General features: G+C 43.9%; 1 protein-coding gene and 1 pseudogene across 1 annotated transcript; both read left to right on the top strand.

Annotated features, from left to right (window-relative positions):
- The first annotated feature begins 455 nt into the window (after window positions 1-455).
- On the top strand, window positions 456-14,192 carry LOC104153430 (alcohol dehydrogenase 1). The gene is made up of 9 exons (XM_009689332.2): window positions 456-593; window positions 3,687-3,788; window positions 5,168-5,306; window positions 7,930-8,017; window positions 8,125-8,344; window positions 9,052-9,312; window positions 9,838-9,973; window positions 11,945-12,083; window positions 13,975-14,192. The coding sequence occupies exons 1-9, from the start codon at window positions 576-578 to the stop codon at window positions 13,997-13,999; spliced, it is 1,128 nt and encodes a 375-aa protein (XP_009687627.2). The 5' UTR covers window positions 456-575; the 3' UTR covers window positions 14,000-14,192.
- Window positions 3,855-4,031, top strand: LOC138067288 (U1 spliceosomal RNA; annotated as a pseudogene).
- Window positions 14,193-16,366: the final 2,174 nt, after the last annotated feature.

Here is a 16,366-nt window from a genome sequence, read left to right on the forward strand (position 1 = left end):
CTTGGAGGGGCGCCAAGGTAAATCAGAAAAGCTGAGGGGCAAGAGTGACACAGCAGAGAGCAGGAAAAATGCCATATGTTATGATGCTGCCACTTCTCACTGTTGTGTCCCTGCTGCTGTGAGTTCTTGAGCAGCTCTTCCCTCTCCTTGCTCCTGCTCACTTAAGAATAGCAAGCTTGGAGCGCAACCTCCCATGGAGGTGCAAAGAGAGGAGAGCTCTGAGCCAGAGCTTTTGCTTCCTTCCTGTGGTGCTGAGACCACCACAGACAGGACATAGGAAGCGCAGAGGTGAGGTGCAAAGGAATCACGACAGAAGTACTGTGAAGAGCCAGGTTTCAGCAGAGGAGTGGTTTATTTTCTTTCCAGTGATTTGGGTGTTTAAGGGGTGGGGCTCAGTGCTAGGAGGCTTGGCTAAGAGGTCTGAGCAATATATTTGTAGACTCAGGTTGCAGGAGCAGCTTCCAGTGAGTTGGACGGGACTTGTGATATTGGCAACGTGACTGCTTTGGAGCTGACTGAACCGCCAGTGCAAGAAACCAGTGATAGCAAGATTCGAAACAGACACGCCAGGCAACATGAGCACAGCAGGCAAAGTAAGCAAACAGTTCATTTTAGAAAAGTTTCTTTGCTGCAGATGAGTAATGCATTTTAAATGCGGTTTCTTTGCAGGGACACCAGAAGTACTGGTGGCATGCTAGTCTAGATGACAGTGTATAAGAAAGCTGACACAACAGAGCTGCCTTTCCTTGCAGGCCACTGTACTTGTCCTAGAAAATGGCAGTTACACTCTTGAAGGAAATAACTCCGCAAAGAGCACCACACTGTGTTATTCTAAGAATTTTTTTCATAAAACTTGATTTAAAAAGAAAAACGCTGAGACAACAACATAAGTTAATGGCACCAAAATAAAAATACCCTCCCAGCGTTAGCAAATTATATTAAATTTCCGATTGGCCAGTTTAATATAGGATATAATATAGTAAGTGTCCAAATAAGTAAACGTGTTTATCAGCTATATCAGTTTTCATTCTGAGATCCCATAGTGGCTTAGAATATTTTTAACTTCTTTATATTTCATCTCAGTTTGTTTTTTAAAGAAGACATACTTTTAATATTGTGTTAAATTTGAGAGTATAATTATGCAGATGTTAAGACAGTCACTAAGTCTAAATATGCATATAATGAGTTCATAGCCTAAGTTAATGAAGACCAAATATACTAAGTATCACATGCAATGCAATACTGAGCTGGGACTTTTTGCTAAAAAGTGACAGGAGCTGTCCAGGTTAATACCACTGCTCATGTCTACCATCTTGCAATCAGAGATGCTAAAATGCACCCCAAGCCAGGTGAATGGACAGGAACTCCTACATGGAAAACAACTGATGGGTTGCACATCGCTGCAATGCTCCTTAAGAAAGTACCAGGATTGTTTGCTGTTACTGCCAGCCGTCTTCACTGTTCTAAAAACAAACAAAACAACAAGAAAAACAAAATAAAACAATACATTTTTTTAAACTCACAGATACTGCAAGTGCAAAATTCTTTTTAATTAATATGTAGGTAAATTCACCAAGTTCAGTCCTTTACCCCAAACTTGGACTGAGCATGGTAAATTAAGTGTTGCGGTAGAACTAAAGCACCTTGTACTGTGTGTATCTTGGAGATAACATGAGTGGTACCAAGCAGCTTCTGCAACTACGCAGCGTAATCCTTACGTTCTGTGAAAGACGTGCTTCTACAATTTACCCTCACCCTGCTATGGTAACTTACTTGTAAGGCTAGCAGAAAACAAGAGTAGAAGAAAATGGCTGTGACTACAGCTGGTGCTTGCCATAATAGATGATGAAGTGGGTGAAAGTGTGCTGCCGGATCCTGCCATAATCATCAAAAGTTCACAGGGATCCATCAGCAGAACAGTACAGAGTATATGACTAAAGTATGTTTAACTGTATGAAGGATTTATTTGTTCTGAGCAATTTGCAATTTTTGGCTACCTTTCTTCTCATAAACTTTGCCCGTGCTTTGCATTTGCAAGTTGTGAAATCATTATTGCATTATTTGGGATGTAAAATGTGCAAGCATTTATTTTTAAGGAAGTTCTCTAGAAAATGTGACCTTTGTCTTCACTTGTACATTTTTACTGATCGTACTTGCATTTGACATAGAAAACGTTAAATTTATTGGAGACCTCTCTTAGTCTATCTTTTTAAAAGAATTGTGTTCATTCCCACTTTGAGTCTGGCTACTGAACATGTGCTATTTTATTTCATATGCTATTATTTCCTATTAGTCATTTTCTTTATCACCAGTTGATAATTTGTCATTAAGTAGACATTATTTCTATTTCTTTCTCAAAATCTCTGATATGAAAAAAATGGCATTTTTTTCCCCCAGAACTTTGTGACACATTGGTGTTACGCAGCATGTGAGGGTCTCAGCCATGCGGGTACTTATGCATGTGCTAAACTTCATGCATTGTGGACCTGATTCTTCTCCATTTCACTGTCAAGATATTGCCTTCTCACTGTCTGCAGTCAGTCAGCTTTAAGAGAGTGACTGTTCCCCATAAGGGTGACATGGAAAATCTTACTGCCCGGGCTGGAGTTGTTTAGAGCGCTGGGATGGACATGGGGACAGAGATGCACCAATTCCATTAACTAGAGTGGGCGTCAGCTTGCAGGGCAGAAACGCAGGCTCCCTGCCGCTTGGGAGCCGGCGCTGGGAGCGGGCACCACTCCGCTCTCTTCTGATGGCGTTTTTCTCTCACTGGGAGATGAGCAGAAGAGACCCCACCGCCCAGTGAGCAGGGAGGCCTGTTGGCACCTGGACTTACAAAAGAAGCCTGAGGGGCGAGAGCGATTTGGGGAGAATTTCTGGGCTAGGAAGGGCTGAGCAGGCCTAATGGACAAGAAAAGCTGCCCCAGGTACTGGGAGTGACCTCCCGGGTTAAATATCCCTTCTGAGAACGTTAGCAGGGACAGCGCTGCACTGAAGTGCCTGTGTTACTTCTGCTATCCGTGATTAGCTCTACATGGTACCACCTCGTTTTATGTAGACGTCCCCTCAGCCATCACCTCATGTCTGAGCTTGCTTTTTGTAAGAAAATGGTGGTAAGCATGTATTAGGCTCTTAATGCCGTTTTCAGCTTTTGTTTTGTCAGCTCCCAATGCAGACTTGAATAATAAGGCAATTTTAGGCAATACAGACTAAAGTCCTGTCATGACATGATAAATGGCATAATTTAGCGTGATATCTCCAAGAAGGTACAAATACAGACAGACAAGCTGACAAAAACAGTAATCCAAAGCAAAAATAATCCTCCAAGGAAGACAGAAACATAGAACAACTTGTCTACCCAAAGAACATTAGCTAATGGAGAGACTGAAGCGGCAATAAGGATGGAGAAGGTATCCTGCTATCCCGGCAGATTATTACACATGTTGGTGAAAGCTCTGTATGACAGAAATATGACCAAGTTAGACACATTTTTAGGGAAAAAAAAAAAAAAGTATTACAAATAGCTTTTCAACACATGGGCTTATGCACAGGGACTCTTTTTTGGTAGTTTTCCCTCTTCCTGAGATACAAGCAGGAATTTCATATGCAGAAATGTGAGAACGTGGCTCAGTCTGGTGACATGGCCAGTGCAAGTGCCACTCTCTTTCCCTTTGTTGTTTTCACAGGTTATTAAATGCAAAGCAGCAGTTTTGTGGGAACCAAAGAAACCATTTTCCATTGAGGAAGTGGAAGTTGCCCCGCCGAAAGCACATGAAGTTCGCGTAAAGGTACAAAAAATAAAATAAAGTGTTATGAATTGCCCACCATTTTGCTGTTAGCCACAATTATTTGTGATACTTACCTGGCAGGGGAGACACCATGCTCAGGCAGGTGGTTTTCCCGGGGCGAGGCTCATCCCTTGCACTCCGGGTGTGCTGACCCCTGCTGCTGACCCCTGCGATTTCCCCAAACGCGGGAAACTCGACTGCATAATTTGTGGTAGTGGGGAAATGCATTCGTGCTCTCCCCTATTTTTTTTTTTTTTTGTGTGTGTGTGTGTGTGTGTGTGTGTGTGTGTGTGTGTGTGTGTGAAGGCGACTGAGCACTGGCACAGGTTGCCCAGAGAGGTTGTGGAGTCTCCTTCCCTGGAGATATTCAAAACCTGCCTGGACATGACCCTGTGCAATGTGCTCTGGATGACCCTGCTTGAGCAGCGGGTTTGGACTAGATGATCTCCAGAGGTCCCTGCCAACCTTGGCCATTCTGGGATTCTGTGATTCAGTGATCCAGTCTTTGAAAACATTTACTAGGCAAGTAGTTAATATTCACTGAGCTCCTATGGAACGTGCTTCAAGCCCTAAATTCACTCATAAAGTTCTTTTAAAAAAATGACTAGAGGCCTGTCCGGGTGGGTTTTGTTTTTCTTACCTAAGATGTGAGTGCTATTAACAGGCTCTGTAAAATTACAGTAAAAGGCAAAAATTTTAATCCCCTATAGAGCGGGGCAAGACTTTTCTTGTACTTAGTTGTTTGACTCTGTGCTAGGAAATAGTTCAAGATAGCTAGGTATTTATTTTTTTTATCTGTATTAAGCATTTGTTACATTTCTAAGAACTTTCCCTCTCCGCAGAAGTCAGTAACCTTTTTCATATTAGACCATTTTCAGTTCTTACACAAGTGAAGAGAAACCTCACATGGGGCTGACATTTGTGTTTGTCAGGATAGAAGTGGTAAAGCCCTATCTGAATGTTTCAAAAGAAACAAGGCTACACGCAAGAAAAGGTAAAATGTGATGTGGGGTAGTCATGTGTGGCCTACGTATATAGATTACAAATATTTTTTAATATATATTCCTTACATGTATATTAGGAATAATTGATTTTATTCTGTTCTTCACAAATGATTATATTGCTAGAACAGTGGTTCTGCCAGTCAGTGAGTCTCCCTATACTGTTTAGTAGCACGTAATAAACATCCACAGAGAAGTCTTGCTTTATAGATTGCAGACTACAATAAATCATGAGTCATGAATCACACAGTCGCAAGTGTTCTCCCCTTAGGTTTATTGTTCATATATGTGACTTCTGCGGGGAGCAAGTGACTTCTGCATATGACATAGTTAAATGCTGAAATATTCTTGCCTTCTTTTTTTTTTTTTTTTTAACAGATCATAGCCACAGGGATTTGTCGCTCTGATGACCATGTGATAAGTGGTGTGCTGGTTATGCCTTTTCCCATAATCCTTGGGCATGAAGCAGCTGGTGTTGTGGAGAGTGTTGGGGAAGGAGTAACTTCTGTGAAACCAGGTATGAAACAGTACTGAACACAAATCCTGTGCTTAGCTTTCAGACTCTTGTTTAAATCAAAGACCATGACACGTGTGAATACCTGAATTGCAGAGGAAAATGTCCCAGCTTTTAGTCGATTCAAGGATATCTTAAAGGACACTGTGTACCGTTCACATCTCTTTTACTGTTTCCAATCTTGATTTATTTCCAGATTTTCTATCCAATTTCTTTTGGTTTTGGCAAAATCATCTGGGCTAGCTTTTGACCTGTGTAGTGCTCCTCCTGTCACGGGACTGGGAACATGCATTCTTCTCTGTTGGTCAGAGGGAATCAAATGTTAGCTTCAAGTTCTGTAAACACGGTTTATACAACTGATCTCTCTCAAGAATGATACAGGTATAATTAACTTACCTTGGGACAAAGCAGTGGATTAGAGAGCAACTCAAAATGCCTGCTTCTGTTCTCTTAACCTCTAAATAATCCACTGACTTTAGTAGACCAGAGCTTAGGCATTTGTTTAAGTATTTCACTTTAAACATATCAGGGCATACCTGGAATGCACCCTCTGCCACCGGCTTTGCTTGTGCAAAGCACCAGCTCAGGAGTCAGGGTTTCCCACAGCGGGTTCTCACCATGGGCTGGGTCACTCCGAGGACGATCATCAGCGTGGGCTGCTCCTCTCACTGCTCCCTCTTTGACCCACGGTTGGGAGATACAGAACTCCATGAAAGGTGCTCGTTTTCCTCTAAACAGTGCAAAATGTAACAGAGTTTCTGTTCACTTTTATTGGACCTAAGAAATTCTAACAAGAGCTAAGTGATAAAGATAAAAACTGCAATGAATCAAATCTATACAGAAATGCTGAATTTTATCCAGAGAGTTTGTTAGCATGCCTAAGTAGTTCACTTTTAATACCGCTGTGCTTTCAGTCCCTTTGTTCATACTAGCAACAAAGTAAGAAGCCTGTCTAAAGCAAGTTGATACCTATGATAAGAAGACTTCTCTAAACGATCTCTGCTTTGTTCCAACTCCAATCAAATACATATATTTCAAATCAGAGTGACAGCTCAAACCACTTTTTCTCTGTTTTCAAGAATTCGATAAATTACTTGATTGTCCAATTCTAGCAACCATATGTTTCCACATGAGCTGAGACAGTTATCTCTGAACACGTACACAGAATATTTCTGATGCTTAATTTACACCCCTGAGTTCTATAAAAAGCCCCAAGACCTGCAGTTTCTTTAGCAGAATGATTACTAAGCCCATGTCCCAGTTCTTCTAAATTAACTGGGGGTAGAGGGGCAGTCTCGTGTTCTCTAAGGTGTTTTTCCACTTTTCAGTGGAAATCAAAGATTTCCTTGGGCTTTGAACGTGTAGGCTCAAAGATGAGCCACGTTTTAGAACGACCAAATCACAAGATGGTCTGTATTACAGAATCACAGAATCGTTTAGGTTGGAAGGGACCTCTGGAGATCATCCAGTCCAACCTCCCTGCTCAAGCAGGGTCACCTAGAGCAGATTGCCCAGGATCACATCCAGACGGGTTTTGAATATCTCCAGGGAAGGAGACTCCACCACCTCTCTGGGCAACCTGTGCCGGTGCTCTGTCACCCTCACAGTGAAGAAGTTTTTTCTCAGGTTCAGATGGAACTTCCTGTGGTTCAGTTTCTGCCCATTGCCTCTTGTCCTGTCGCTGGGCACCACGGAGAAGAGGCTGGCCTCATCCTCTTGACACTCCCCCTTCAGATACTTGTACACATTGATGAGATCGCCTCTCAATCTTCTCTTCTCCAGGCTGAACAGGCCCAGCTCTTGCAGTCTTTCTTCATAGGAGAGGTGCTCCAGCCCTCTAATCATCTTTGTAGCCCTAGTAGTTTGTAGCCCTGTAGTTTATTTTTTTTATAGAAGGTTGCCAGAACTTGAACTACTTCATTAGCTTCAATAAATTACATGAGGGATTTACAGTACTGTTCCACTATTCTGGTGGAAAATGCACAGCAGGATACGTTGCACTGAGAATGTATGTGCAATTTTGTTAATCACATCACTGTGCTAGAGAAATCAAGATCTTGTCTTTACTTGTGCATATCACCGCTTCTCTGAGAAGCTGCTTACCTGCCTTTACACCTATGCATCAATAACAGGATAGCAAATACAAAGGAGACTCAAGAGGGCTGGCAAATTAATGTTTAATTTCCCCTTTTCTTATGCACAGTTTACAGCCTTGTTAGCTCAGCACTCTAACCTCCTGCCCCAGTGGATCTGTTTTTATTTCAGTTTCTTTACCAGTGTGCTGTTATTTTCCTTTGGAGAAGCAGATGTGATGCACTGCTGACGAAGTACTTGGTGAATGGCAGTAGCTAACTAGCTTTTCTCACGTAGCACAGCCTCAGTTCTATGAAGAACACGAGGGCGTTTGCATATTGAAATTAGCCATCATAACCCTGCACTAATGCTGTCTTTTAAGACACATGCAGAAGTTTCATCTTCCAAGGACCGCAGAAGGAACTAAGTCTAGCAATATACTTACTTACAGTGCATCTTTTTCTATGTATTACATACACTTGCTTCATGTTTTTACCTGCATGCTTCTTGTTTGTCTTCTTAAATCCCCTTGTCATCACTGTTTTATTTCTAGGAGACAAGGTTATTCCACTCTTTGTTCCACAGTGTGGGGAGTGCAGCGTTTGCTTAAGCACCAAGGGCAATCTATGCTGTAAAAACGAGTGAGTTTCCTGGGTTACCTATAACCCTTATTTGATTTTATTTACACAAAAACTGGCCATGCTTAACAGATCTCATTTGCCATTATTTCTGGTTCTCTTTTGAACAGTATTGGTCCAGCTTCTGCATTAATGCCTGATGGCACCTCAAGATTTACCTGTAAAGGAAAAGCGATTCACCATTTTGCTGGTACAAGCACCTTCACTGAATACACAGTACTGCATGAAACCGCAGTGGCCAAAATTGATGCTGCTGCTCCTTTGGAAAAAGTCTGCCTGATTGGCTGTGGATTTTCAACTGGTTACGGGGCTGCACTGCAGACCGCCAAGGTAGGTGCTGCGGTGGCTGTTTCTGGTGCCTTCTGGGGTCTGTTCAGGATTGGGGCCTGCAAGCGGGTCATCAGCATAGGAGCCAGAGGTACAGACTCCATTATTTGCTGACTTCATGGTGGACAGAAGATACTAAGTTCTTTGCTCAGTTTCTCCGTCTATAAGGTACTTTGAAGTCTACAATTCAAAATCCCCCCAAACCCTTACTTGCTATTACCATCTATAAAGGTTCCTCTCAGAACTCCAGCTTTATCATCCCTAGAAAAATGTTATGAAAAGGTTGATTTATTTTACTGTAACGTAAGTTTAGGAATACCTGGAAGTCTGCTGTATGGAAAGCTTATAATCTGGAGCACTACAAGAACGTGACTTTTACGGCTGGCTCTGTCTCCAAGGGAGTGAGACTACAGCCTGATTTTAACAGCAATGGAATATAGAGCATCATAAAAAATCTGGCTCTAAACCTGAAGCCGAGACCTGTAATGAAAGCCTAGTCTCAGAAATATATTTTAGTGACAACTTAGTCACATATAGGATTATAACAGCGTATCTGGCTACTGTGTTAGTAGATGTGCAAATTCCTTCTCAACAGGTAAACTCCAAGTTACAAGAACTGGCTTAAGTGAAAATGTGTGGATAATACAAAACAAATGCACTGTACTTTAGCTGGAATATAACAGGATGCCATGTTCCTGTGATTATTATAGGTGGAACCAGGCTCTACCTGTGCCGTCTTTGGCCTCGGAGGAGTTGGCCTCTCGGTTGTCATGGGCTGCAAGGCGGCTGGAGCTTCCCGCATCATTGGCGTTGACATCAACAAGGACAAGTTTGCCAAGGCCAAAGAGCTGGGAGCCACCGACTGCGTCAACCCTAAAGACTTCACGAAGCCCATTCATGAAGTGTTGATGGAGATGACTGGCCTCGGCGTGGACTACTCCTTTGAAGTCATAGGTCACACTGAAACCATGGTAGGCAACCAAAAGATACAGTCAAAAGAGGAATTAGCTTGTTAGCTGTCCCTTCCTTATCCTGCTCAGCACCGAGGATGAGGAGCTCAGAGCCACTGGCAAAGTGTTAACCAGAATTTCCAAGCATAAAGTGCAGCTATTTGCCACTGAGATCTAGGGACAGAAGCACATTTGGAAACCTTAGGAAAGGGAACTTACATGGAGCCCCTGAATATTCTGATAGAAGAAGGGCCAAAGCAGGGGAGACAAATGCTCATCTAACCTGGTGTATCCTCTCCAACAGTGGCTAATCACTAATAGGACAGAATGGGGAAACCGAACAAAGCCAGGACGTGTCTAACCTGTGACAGCAGATAGGATGGTGTGAGCTGCAGAAATTGTCTGATATGGTTTCAGTTGCAATAGGCGCTGCCAGCAGAGCCCTGAGGGGAGGAGGAGGGGGAGGAGGAGGAGGATTTCAGAGCGTTGCTCCTCAGCAGCAGATCTTGCATAACCCCCAGGTCACCCTCTCTGTTTTAAATTCAGGCTGCAGCCTTGGCCTCTTGCCACTTCAACTATGGGGTCAGTGTGATCGTGGGAGTGCCCCCCGCAGCAGAAAAGCTCAGTTTTGACCCCATGCTCCTCTTCAGTGGTCGCACCTGGAAAGGGTCTGTCTTCGGAGGTAGGGACATTGGAAAGATGCTCTTTAACTTGCTTGGAAAACTTGTAAATCATTTGGAATCAAATGGGATATATCTAAATTGATTGCTTAGGCTGCCCTATTGGAAGAATGTTGATAGTTACTACGCTGACAAGGGAGCACAGAAGGAATTCGTTACAGAAACTGTGATTAACAGCTAGAAGTGGTGAATGAAGAAAGAGGGAAGGCGAGCAACAGTGCAAGTGAGAAAAAGGTGTATGAGCAAGTGAGAGAAACCGCAAGTAAGCAAGAGGAAGAGCGAGTGAAAGAGTGCGAGTGAGACAAAGTGGGTGAGCAAGAGAGTAAAACAGCATGAGCAAGAGAGCGCTAATGAGAGAAACTGCAAGAAAGGGAAAGAGCACAAAAGCATGAGGGAGAGGGAAAGGAAGGGTGAGAGAGCATGAAAGAGAGCAAGAGAGAGCAACCACAAGGAAGTGAATGAGTGAGCAAAAGCGAATGAAAGCACAAGCAAGTGAGAGAGCATGAGCAAAAAGTGAGAGAATGAATGAACATGAGACTGAGCAAGTGACAAAGTGAGAGTAAGAGTGGAGGAGAGAGGGAGGGATGGGGAGGCAGAGAGGAGGGAAAGAAAGAGGGGGAAGAGAGAGAGCAGGGAGGAAGGGAAAAGGGATACGGAGAGAGAGATGGGGAGAGCGAGGGGAGATGGGGGAGCGGGGAGCAAGAGGGAGATGGGGGAGCGAGGGAGATGGGAGAGATGGAAGGGGGAGAGGGGGGAGAGAGGGAAACAGGGAGAGGGAGAAATCATGGGAGGAAGGTAGAGAGAGGAAGGCAAGGAGAGCTAAAGAGAGGGAGAAAAAAGATGAGGAAATAGAGAATAGCAGAGAGAAAGAGGAAGACAGCAGACAGGGAGAGAGGGAGAAGGAGAAGAGAAAGGAAGAGAAAAAGATAAGCATGAGGAGGTGAGAGAAAGGGAGGGGGAGAGGGAGGGAGAAAGAGGAAGGGAGTAAGGAAGGGAGAAGTAAAGGGGGAGAGAAAAGGGGAAGGGAGAGAGTAAGAGGTGAAACGGGAGGGAGAGGGAGCAGGAGAAAGGCAGAGATCAAGAGGCTGGAGAGAGCGAGAAAGGGAGAGAGGAAGGGGGAGAAAGGGGGAGACAGAAGCAGGGAGACAAAGCAGCAGAGAAAGAAAGAATGGATGAGTGAACAAACGAGAGGGCAAGAAGGACGTCAGGACCCTAGAGGACACTGGGGGTCAGGCCCACCTGAGTGCGACTTAGTTCAGGCCTCAACTCAGCCCCTTGCAGCTCCCTCTCCTCAGTCCAGCCAGACGCTCTCGTTTGCGGCCCGTCCCAAGCACAGCCCCACACGTGGCAAGTCCTCGGACTCCCACAGCCGAAGGCCAGGGGAAGCTTATTTCAAACATTAGATTTTCCCTTCCCCGACCACCTCCTCTCATCCAGTCAACAGGTACTGAATAAAATAGCAAAACGGACATATTAGGTTCTTCTGGATGAGGATCCTGCTATTTGAGTCAACTTTATCCAGCACTGCTTGCAAGAAAAAAACAGTCTCCTGTTTATTTGTGCAGGGAAACAAGTTTCCAGTTACTCCCGCAGATGTCAGCGCTCTGGCTTCTGTGTGACGTGTGTCTTTGGGCACAAGGGATCGGTACTTTCCACAACGCATGCTGAAGCAGCATTTGACATGGGAAGAGGATCGGGTTCTTTAAAGACTTAAGTTCTAGGCAATTTGACTTGTTTTGGTAGAGCACTGCTGGGTTCATCATAGGCGCTAGACTCTACTGTAGCACAGCTGCGCTATATGCCATGTTACCTGCTTGTACTTTGTATCACAAAGGTGGGTAAAGATGTGATGCAACGTTTCATCACGCGAGGCTACAGAAGAAAGTTCACCTATGAATTTAAGCTGCCATGACTACTCTCTATTTTCACAAGCACTTAATTTTTTTCTTGTCCATTGGCTGGATTTTTTTAAGGCTGGAAAAGCAAAGACTCGGTCCCTAAACTGGTTGCTGACTACATGGAGAAAAAATTTGTTCTGGATCCATTAATAACCCACACCCTTCCTTTCCATAAAATCAACGAGGGATTTGACCTGCTGAGGACAGGGAAGAGGTAAACACTGTTTGATTTTAAAGGTTCTATATAAATAACTCAAAGAGTTATTTATAGCGTTATTAAAGAGTTATTTATTTTAGCGACACAAAGTGTGGCTTCGTGGCAGAGAATGGGGAAAGCAACCCACTATGCGCTTCAGTATTACCCAGTGCAGTGCGCGCTCCGTGAGCGGCAGCTGTAGTAACACCGACAGCCAGGCTTTGGCCTTTGAAACACAGGGGGCCCTGCCTTTCCTTCCAGAGGCATTTTCAGATTCTCTTCGTTTTCTTTCTAGTTTGAGCAAAGACTTTGGGTGGCAGAGGGAAAAAAGCCCACACAGATCAGCAAGTCTGGGCCCACAGGAAAAGAGCAAGGAACCAGCCTGAGAACGTTTACACGTGTGATGGATGATGTAGATGTGCATCACATCCCAGGAAACGTTTCAGGACGAGGAGCAGGAACACAGAAATAGCCCATGTTTACTTTACTGTAAGAGCCACTCACCAGTCCTGTTGCGAGTTATGGAATAGAGTCCCGGTGCAACTAGTCCTAAAGTCACTGAGTGCCTTAGCTTGAATTGCAGGGCTTTTCAGAAGAGGAATGAAGTTTCACCTAGTACTCGAAAAGGCACAGTTTAGCTCTCATGCATTCCTCAAGTAGCGTGAGAGCTCAGCTCACGCTGTATTGTCACAGGAAGTTGAATTCAGTAATACGGTCTGCCATTGACACCTGGCAAAATTCACGATGGCAACAATAGGCAATTTTCCTTGGCAGAAGTGGGAAATAATTTGTATATTTTGATGCATGTCAGGACTATCCTTTTGGAAGTTTCTAGCGGTTTACAAATTACACAGTCTGGAGAGGGCGTTCATGTTCCCTTTCCATTGCCAGTTGCTAGTATTTTTTAGGGGCCACTTGCTCTAAATATAAAAGCATGTAACAAAGGAGACGAATTTAGCCCCTGGTGTTTTCTTTGAGGTTTGCTCTCAGATTCTAACTATGCAGCGCTTACTTCATTTTTTTGACTGTCCTTATTTTAGACATTTTGGTAAATGTTAGTTTTAGACTCCAGTATAACAGGCGAAAGGGATGAGGGCAGAGATACTATCAGCTTTGCTAAAATAGTGACAGTCATCCTGAAGACAGAGGCATGCTGGTGCCACATTGAGCAATTTTGCTTCACAGCAGTTTGTACAGAGCATGTAAGGATCATACCACACTGTACCAATATTTATTTAGCCAAAGTCATTAGAGAGTTCAGACTAACCTTTAAACCTTTGCAAGAAAGTGAATTATTGCCTTATCTGACTGCATCTGCTCTATGCACACTGTCCCCATACCTTAGATAAGCCCACTGCACTGTAACAGACCAGCGCTTGAAAGCCAAGGTCTGCCTCAAGATAATTAAGTTTCCTACCCTCTGCCTCAATCATTCCTGCCAGCAATCAATATAACCTCTAGTCTCACTTGACCAATAAGCCAGCGTGGTGGTAAGTGAGGATTATTTTCTTGCAGGCTCCTTCTGATCAGCACCCCCCCCCCAAAAAAAAAAATTCCTGAAAATAAATGGGAATGCTCACACCTTAGATGTGTTTTTTTTTTAAGCTAGCTGTAGCAGGTATCTCTGCATTTATGCTTTGATTTGAAGGTGTTTAAATAAACTGACCCCTCCTAAGGGAAAGAAGATGCTCAAGGCCCAGCTATGCTCCTGGCAGCTTTCAGATTTGCTCGCCTTCCCCCTCTCCTTCCTCCCCAGCCCAGTGGATACCAAGTTTCTGCGAGAGTACCGTGGCTGGCAGTGATGTCCTAGATTTTCAGAGAAAGCAGCAGTGTCTTGCTGATGTTGGCACGGGGGTGGAGGGGGGGGGGGGCTTGCCTACACTCACTAACCTGTCATTTTACATTGCAGTATTCGCAGCGTCCTGCTGTTTTAGGATTCCCAAATGCTAAGCAGCAGATGGCTTAACAGCAGTACAAACTTCATTGTCCTCCCTACAACCGCTATGCAATGCAAAACAAGGCATTTCTGAAAGGTCTGCCACCGCCACCCTTCACTAAAAGCATCAAGCGCAAAACCCAGTCTTCAAGGCACAGCATTTATAAAGGCAATAAATCTTTTTCCTCCCACCTCTTTGTCCTGACTCTTGCTTGAATTAATCCGTACTCTTCTGCAATTTTCTTTTAACAGCCGGTGCTGATATTATTGTACTTGATGCTGTCACAGGTGTTATGAAAGGCTTGGCTTTTTTAAAATGGCTTTTAATATGCAATCTTTTAATAAAAAAAAGGGTAACTGCAGGTTTAGCAGATTTATGCACATAGCTCACACATACGGGAGATAAATGCTACCATACTGCTCAGTAAACCTCCCAAGTCAGAACTAGGAAATAGCTTAACCCGTTCCCTGAGAGGTATGGAAGTTACTGCAGAGATCTAAGAAGTACGGGTGGCACAACCTTTCCCTGTATTAGATGCAGTTTATTCCTTTTTTCTTAACCCAGGAGTATGCCAAACTCTTCTGCTTTAGATATATGCAAGCTCTTGCAAGACAATGCACACAATTTTGCTGATTTTTTTTTTTAAAACCTCTCGCAAGGGGATTAATTTGGCAAAAAAAACATGAGGGCGACCCTATGAAAGGCTATCATTGTTTTAGTCCCCTTTTTTTTTCCTAGATTACCCTATCCATCTCCCAGTCACTCCTCTGTAGCAGCAAAGGAGAAAAGTTTGGTGTGTGTTCCGAGCCAGAAGACCATGTGCTTGAACTAATAATTTCAATAAACGCTATTTAAGGAAATCACAAAGGTGATTTCCTTAACCACTGGATATTTTCTATAACTAACACTTCCAAGCATTTGAGCTCAAACAGCTGGGGCTTTGTCTTTTAATCTTAGTCCTCATTTGCAGCTGTTTTAGTTGTCTGTCAATGTGGTTTTAGATCTTTGGCCAATTTATACAAGTGTACCCTCAGGCTTGGGCAACAATGTGCATAAACGCAAGTATACATCATGATTTGTTCCATTAAACAAAGGGGAGGCTTCTTAACCTTAAGTGTGAACACAAGGTAAACGGGAAGAAACAGTTGACTTCTTTGGTAACAGTCTGCAAAATATCAAACATAAAGAAGCCTACTGCTTTCTGTGTCTGTAACTTGGTAACAGGAAGTTTTAGAGGCTATTTCTAGCTTGGAGAGCATGGGCAACATTGCCTTTTCATTTAAACAGCCATTTACAGTACTACTCCGAGCTTGCATGCACGCCAATGCATGGTAGCTGGGCATGGGAGCACATGAACTAAGGCAGCTGTGTGCTAATGAGGCCTTAGGTATTGGTCTCAGCAGAAAGAGTCCTTGAATAGCCCAGTTTGGTTAATGATTTGAGGATGCGTTTAACAAGAGATTAACAGCACGAGATCCTTAAACACGTATATGTATAATAAACTCAGTTTACCGAGCAATTAAGACTCAAACTTCACATGGCTGTTTCTGTGGGGTTACCTGTGCGCTTGGGTCTGAAGATTTTTCTGGCCCGTAGGCTAACGCTTCTCAGGTGCAGTACTGCTGAAGAGGTCCCAGCTCTTTCCAGGCACCGTGTGTTGTGAGCCAACAGCGTGACCTGGATCACTGAAAGGTTCAAAACAGAGGGAGAGCGTTTTACTTTGGCTTAATTCAGCTCATCCGAAGTAACGTGGATGTAATAGAAAAAAAGAACCTAGTAACGGCTGAGTGCTCAGAGTACTGTTGCCACATGTTTTCTGTGGTGGCATAACTGGTTTACTACAACAACTAAGGACTGCGAGTTAAACGGACACCAAATAAGGCTTGTTTAGGTCTAGCTTGCGGTGGGAGGAAGGGAACATACAGGGCAGTAAGGATCCCCCGTATCCAAGACTCAGCGGGGTTTCTGAGGCATTCCACATGGCAGCAAACATATCAGTAGACGTCAGAGTGGAAGAAGAGGAAAAAAATTGAGCTAAGGCCTAAATCACAACACACCTCCTTGTTTCTGGCCTTTTCAGGATCGTGCAAGCCATGCCCAGTAAACACCTGCTGTTAGTATCTTCAGGCGGGTATGTGCCAGGCCCCAGGACAGTCAGCTCTGAAATCATTCTTATTAGGGACATATCTTATAAGGCAGCACTCTTGTTTTGTGCTCACACTGGGGGGGGCTTTTTCACCTCCGGCTCTCAGGGCCCACAAATCGCTCATACTGGCCTACAGCATGGCTCCATGGGGAAGCCTTAGTGCAGCCACAGGTCTCCCTGCAGATGCCTATGCAAATACAAACGAGGAGCCCAGTGGG

This window comes from Struthio camelus, chromosome 4, assembly GCF_040807025.1.
Source record: "Struthio camelus isolate bStrCam1 chromosome 4, bStrCam1.hap1, whole genome shotgun sequence".
Taxonomy (NCBI): Eukaryota; Metazoa; Chordata; class Aves; order Struthioniformes; family Struthionidae; genus Struthio; species Struthio camelus.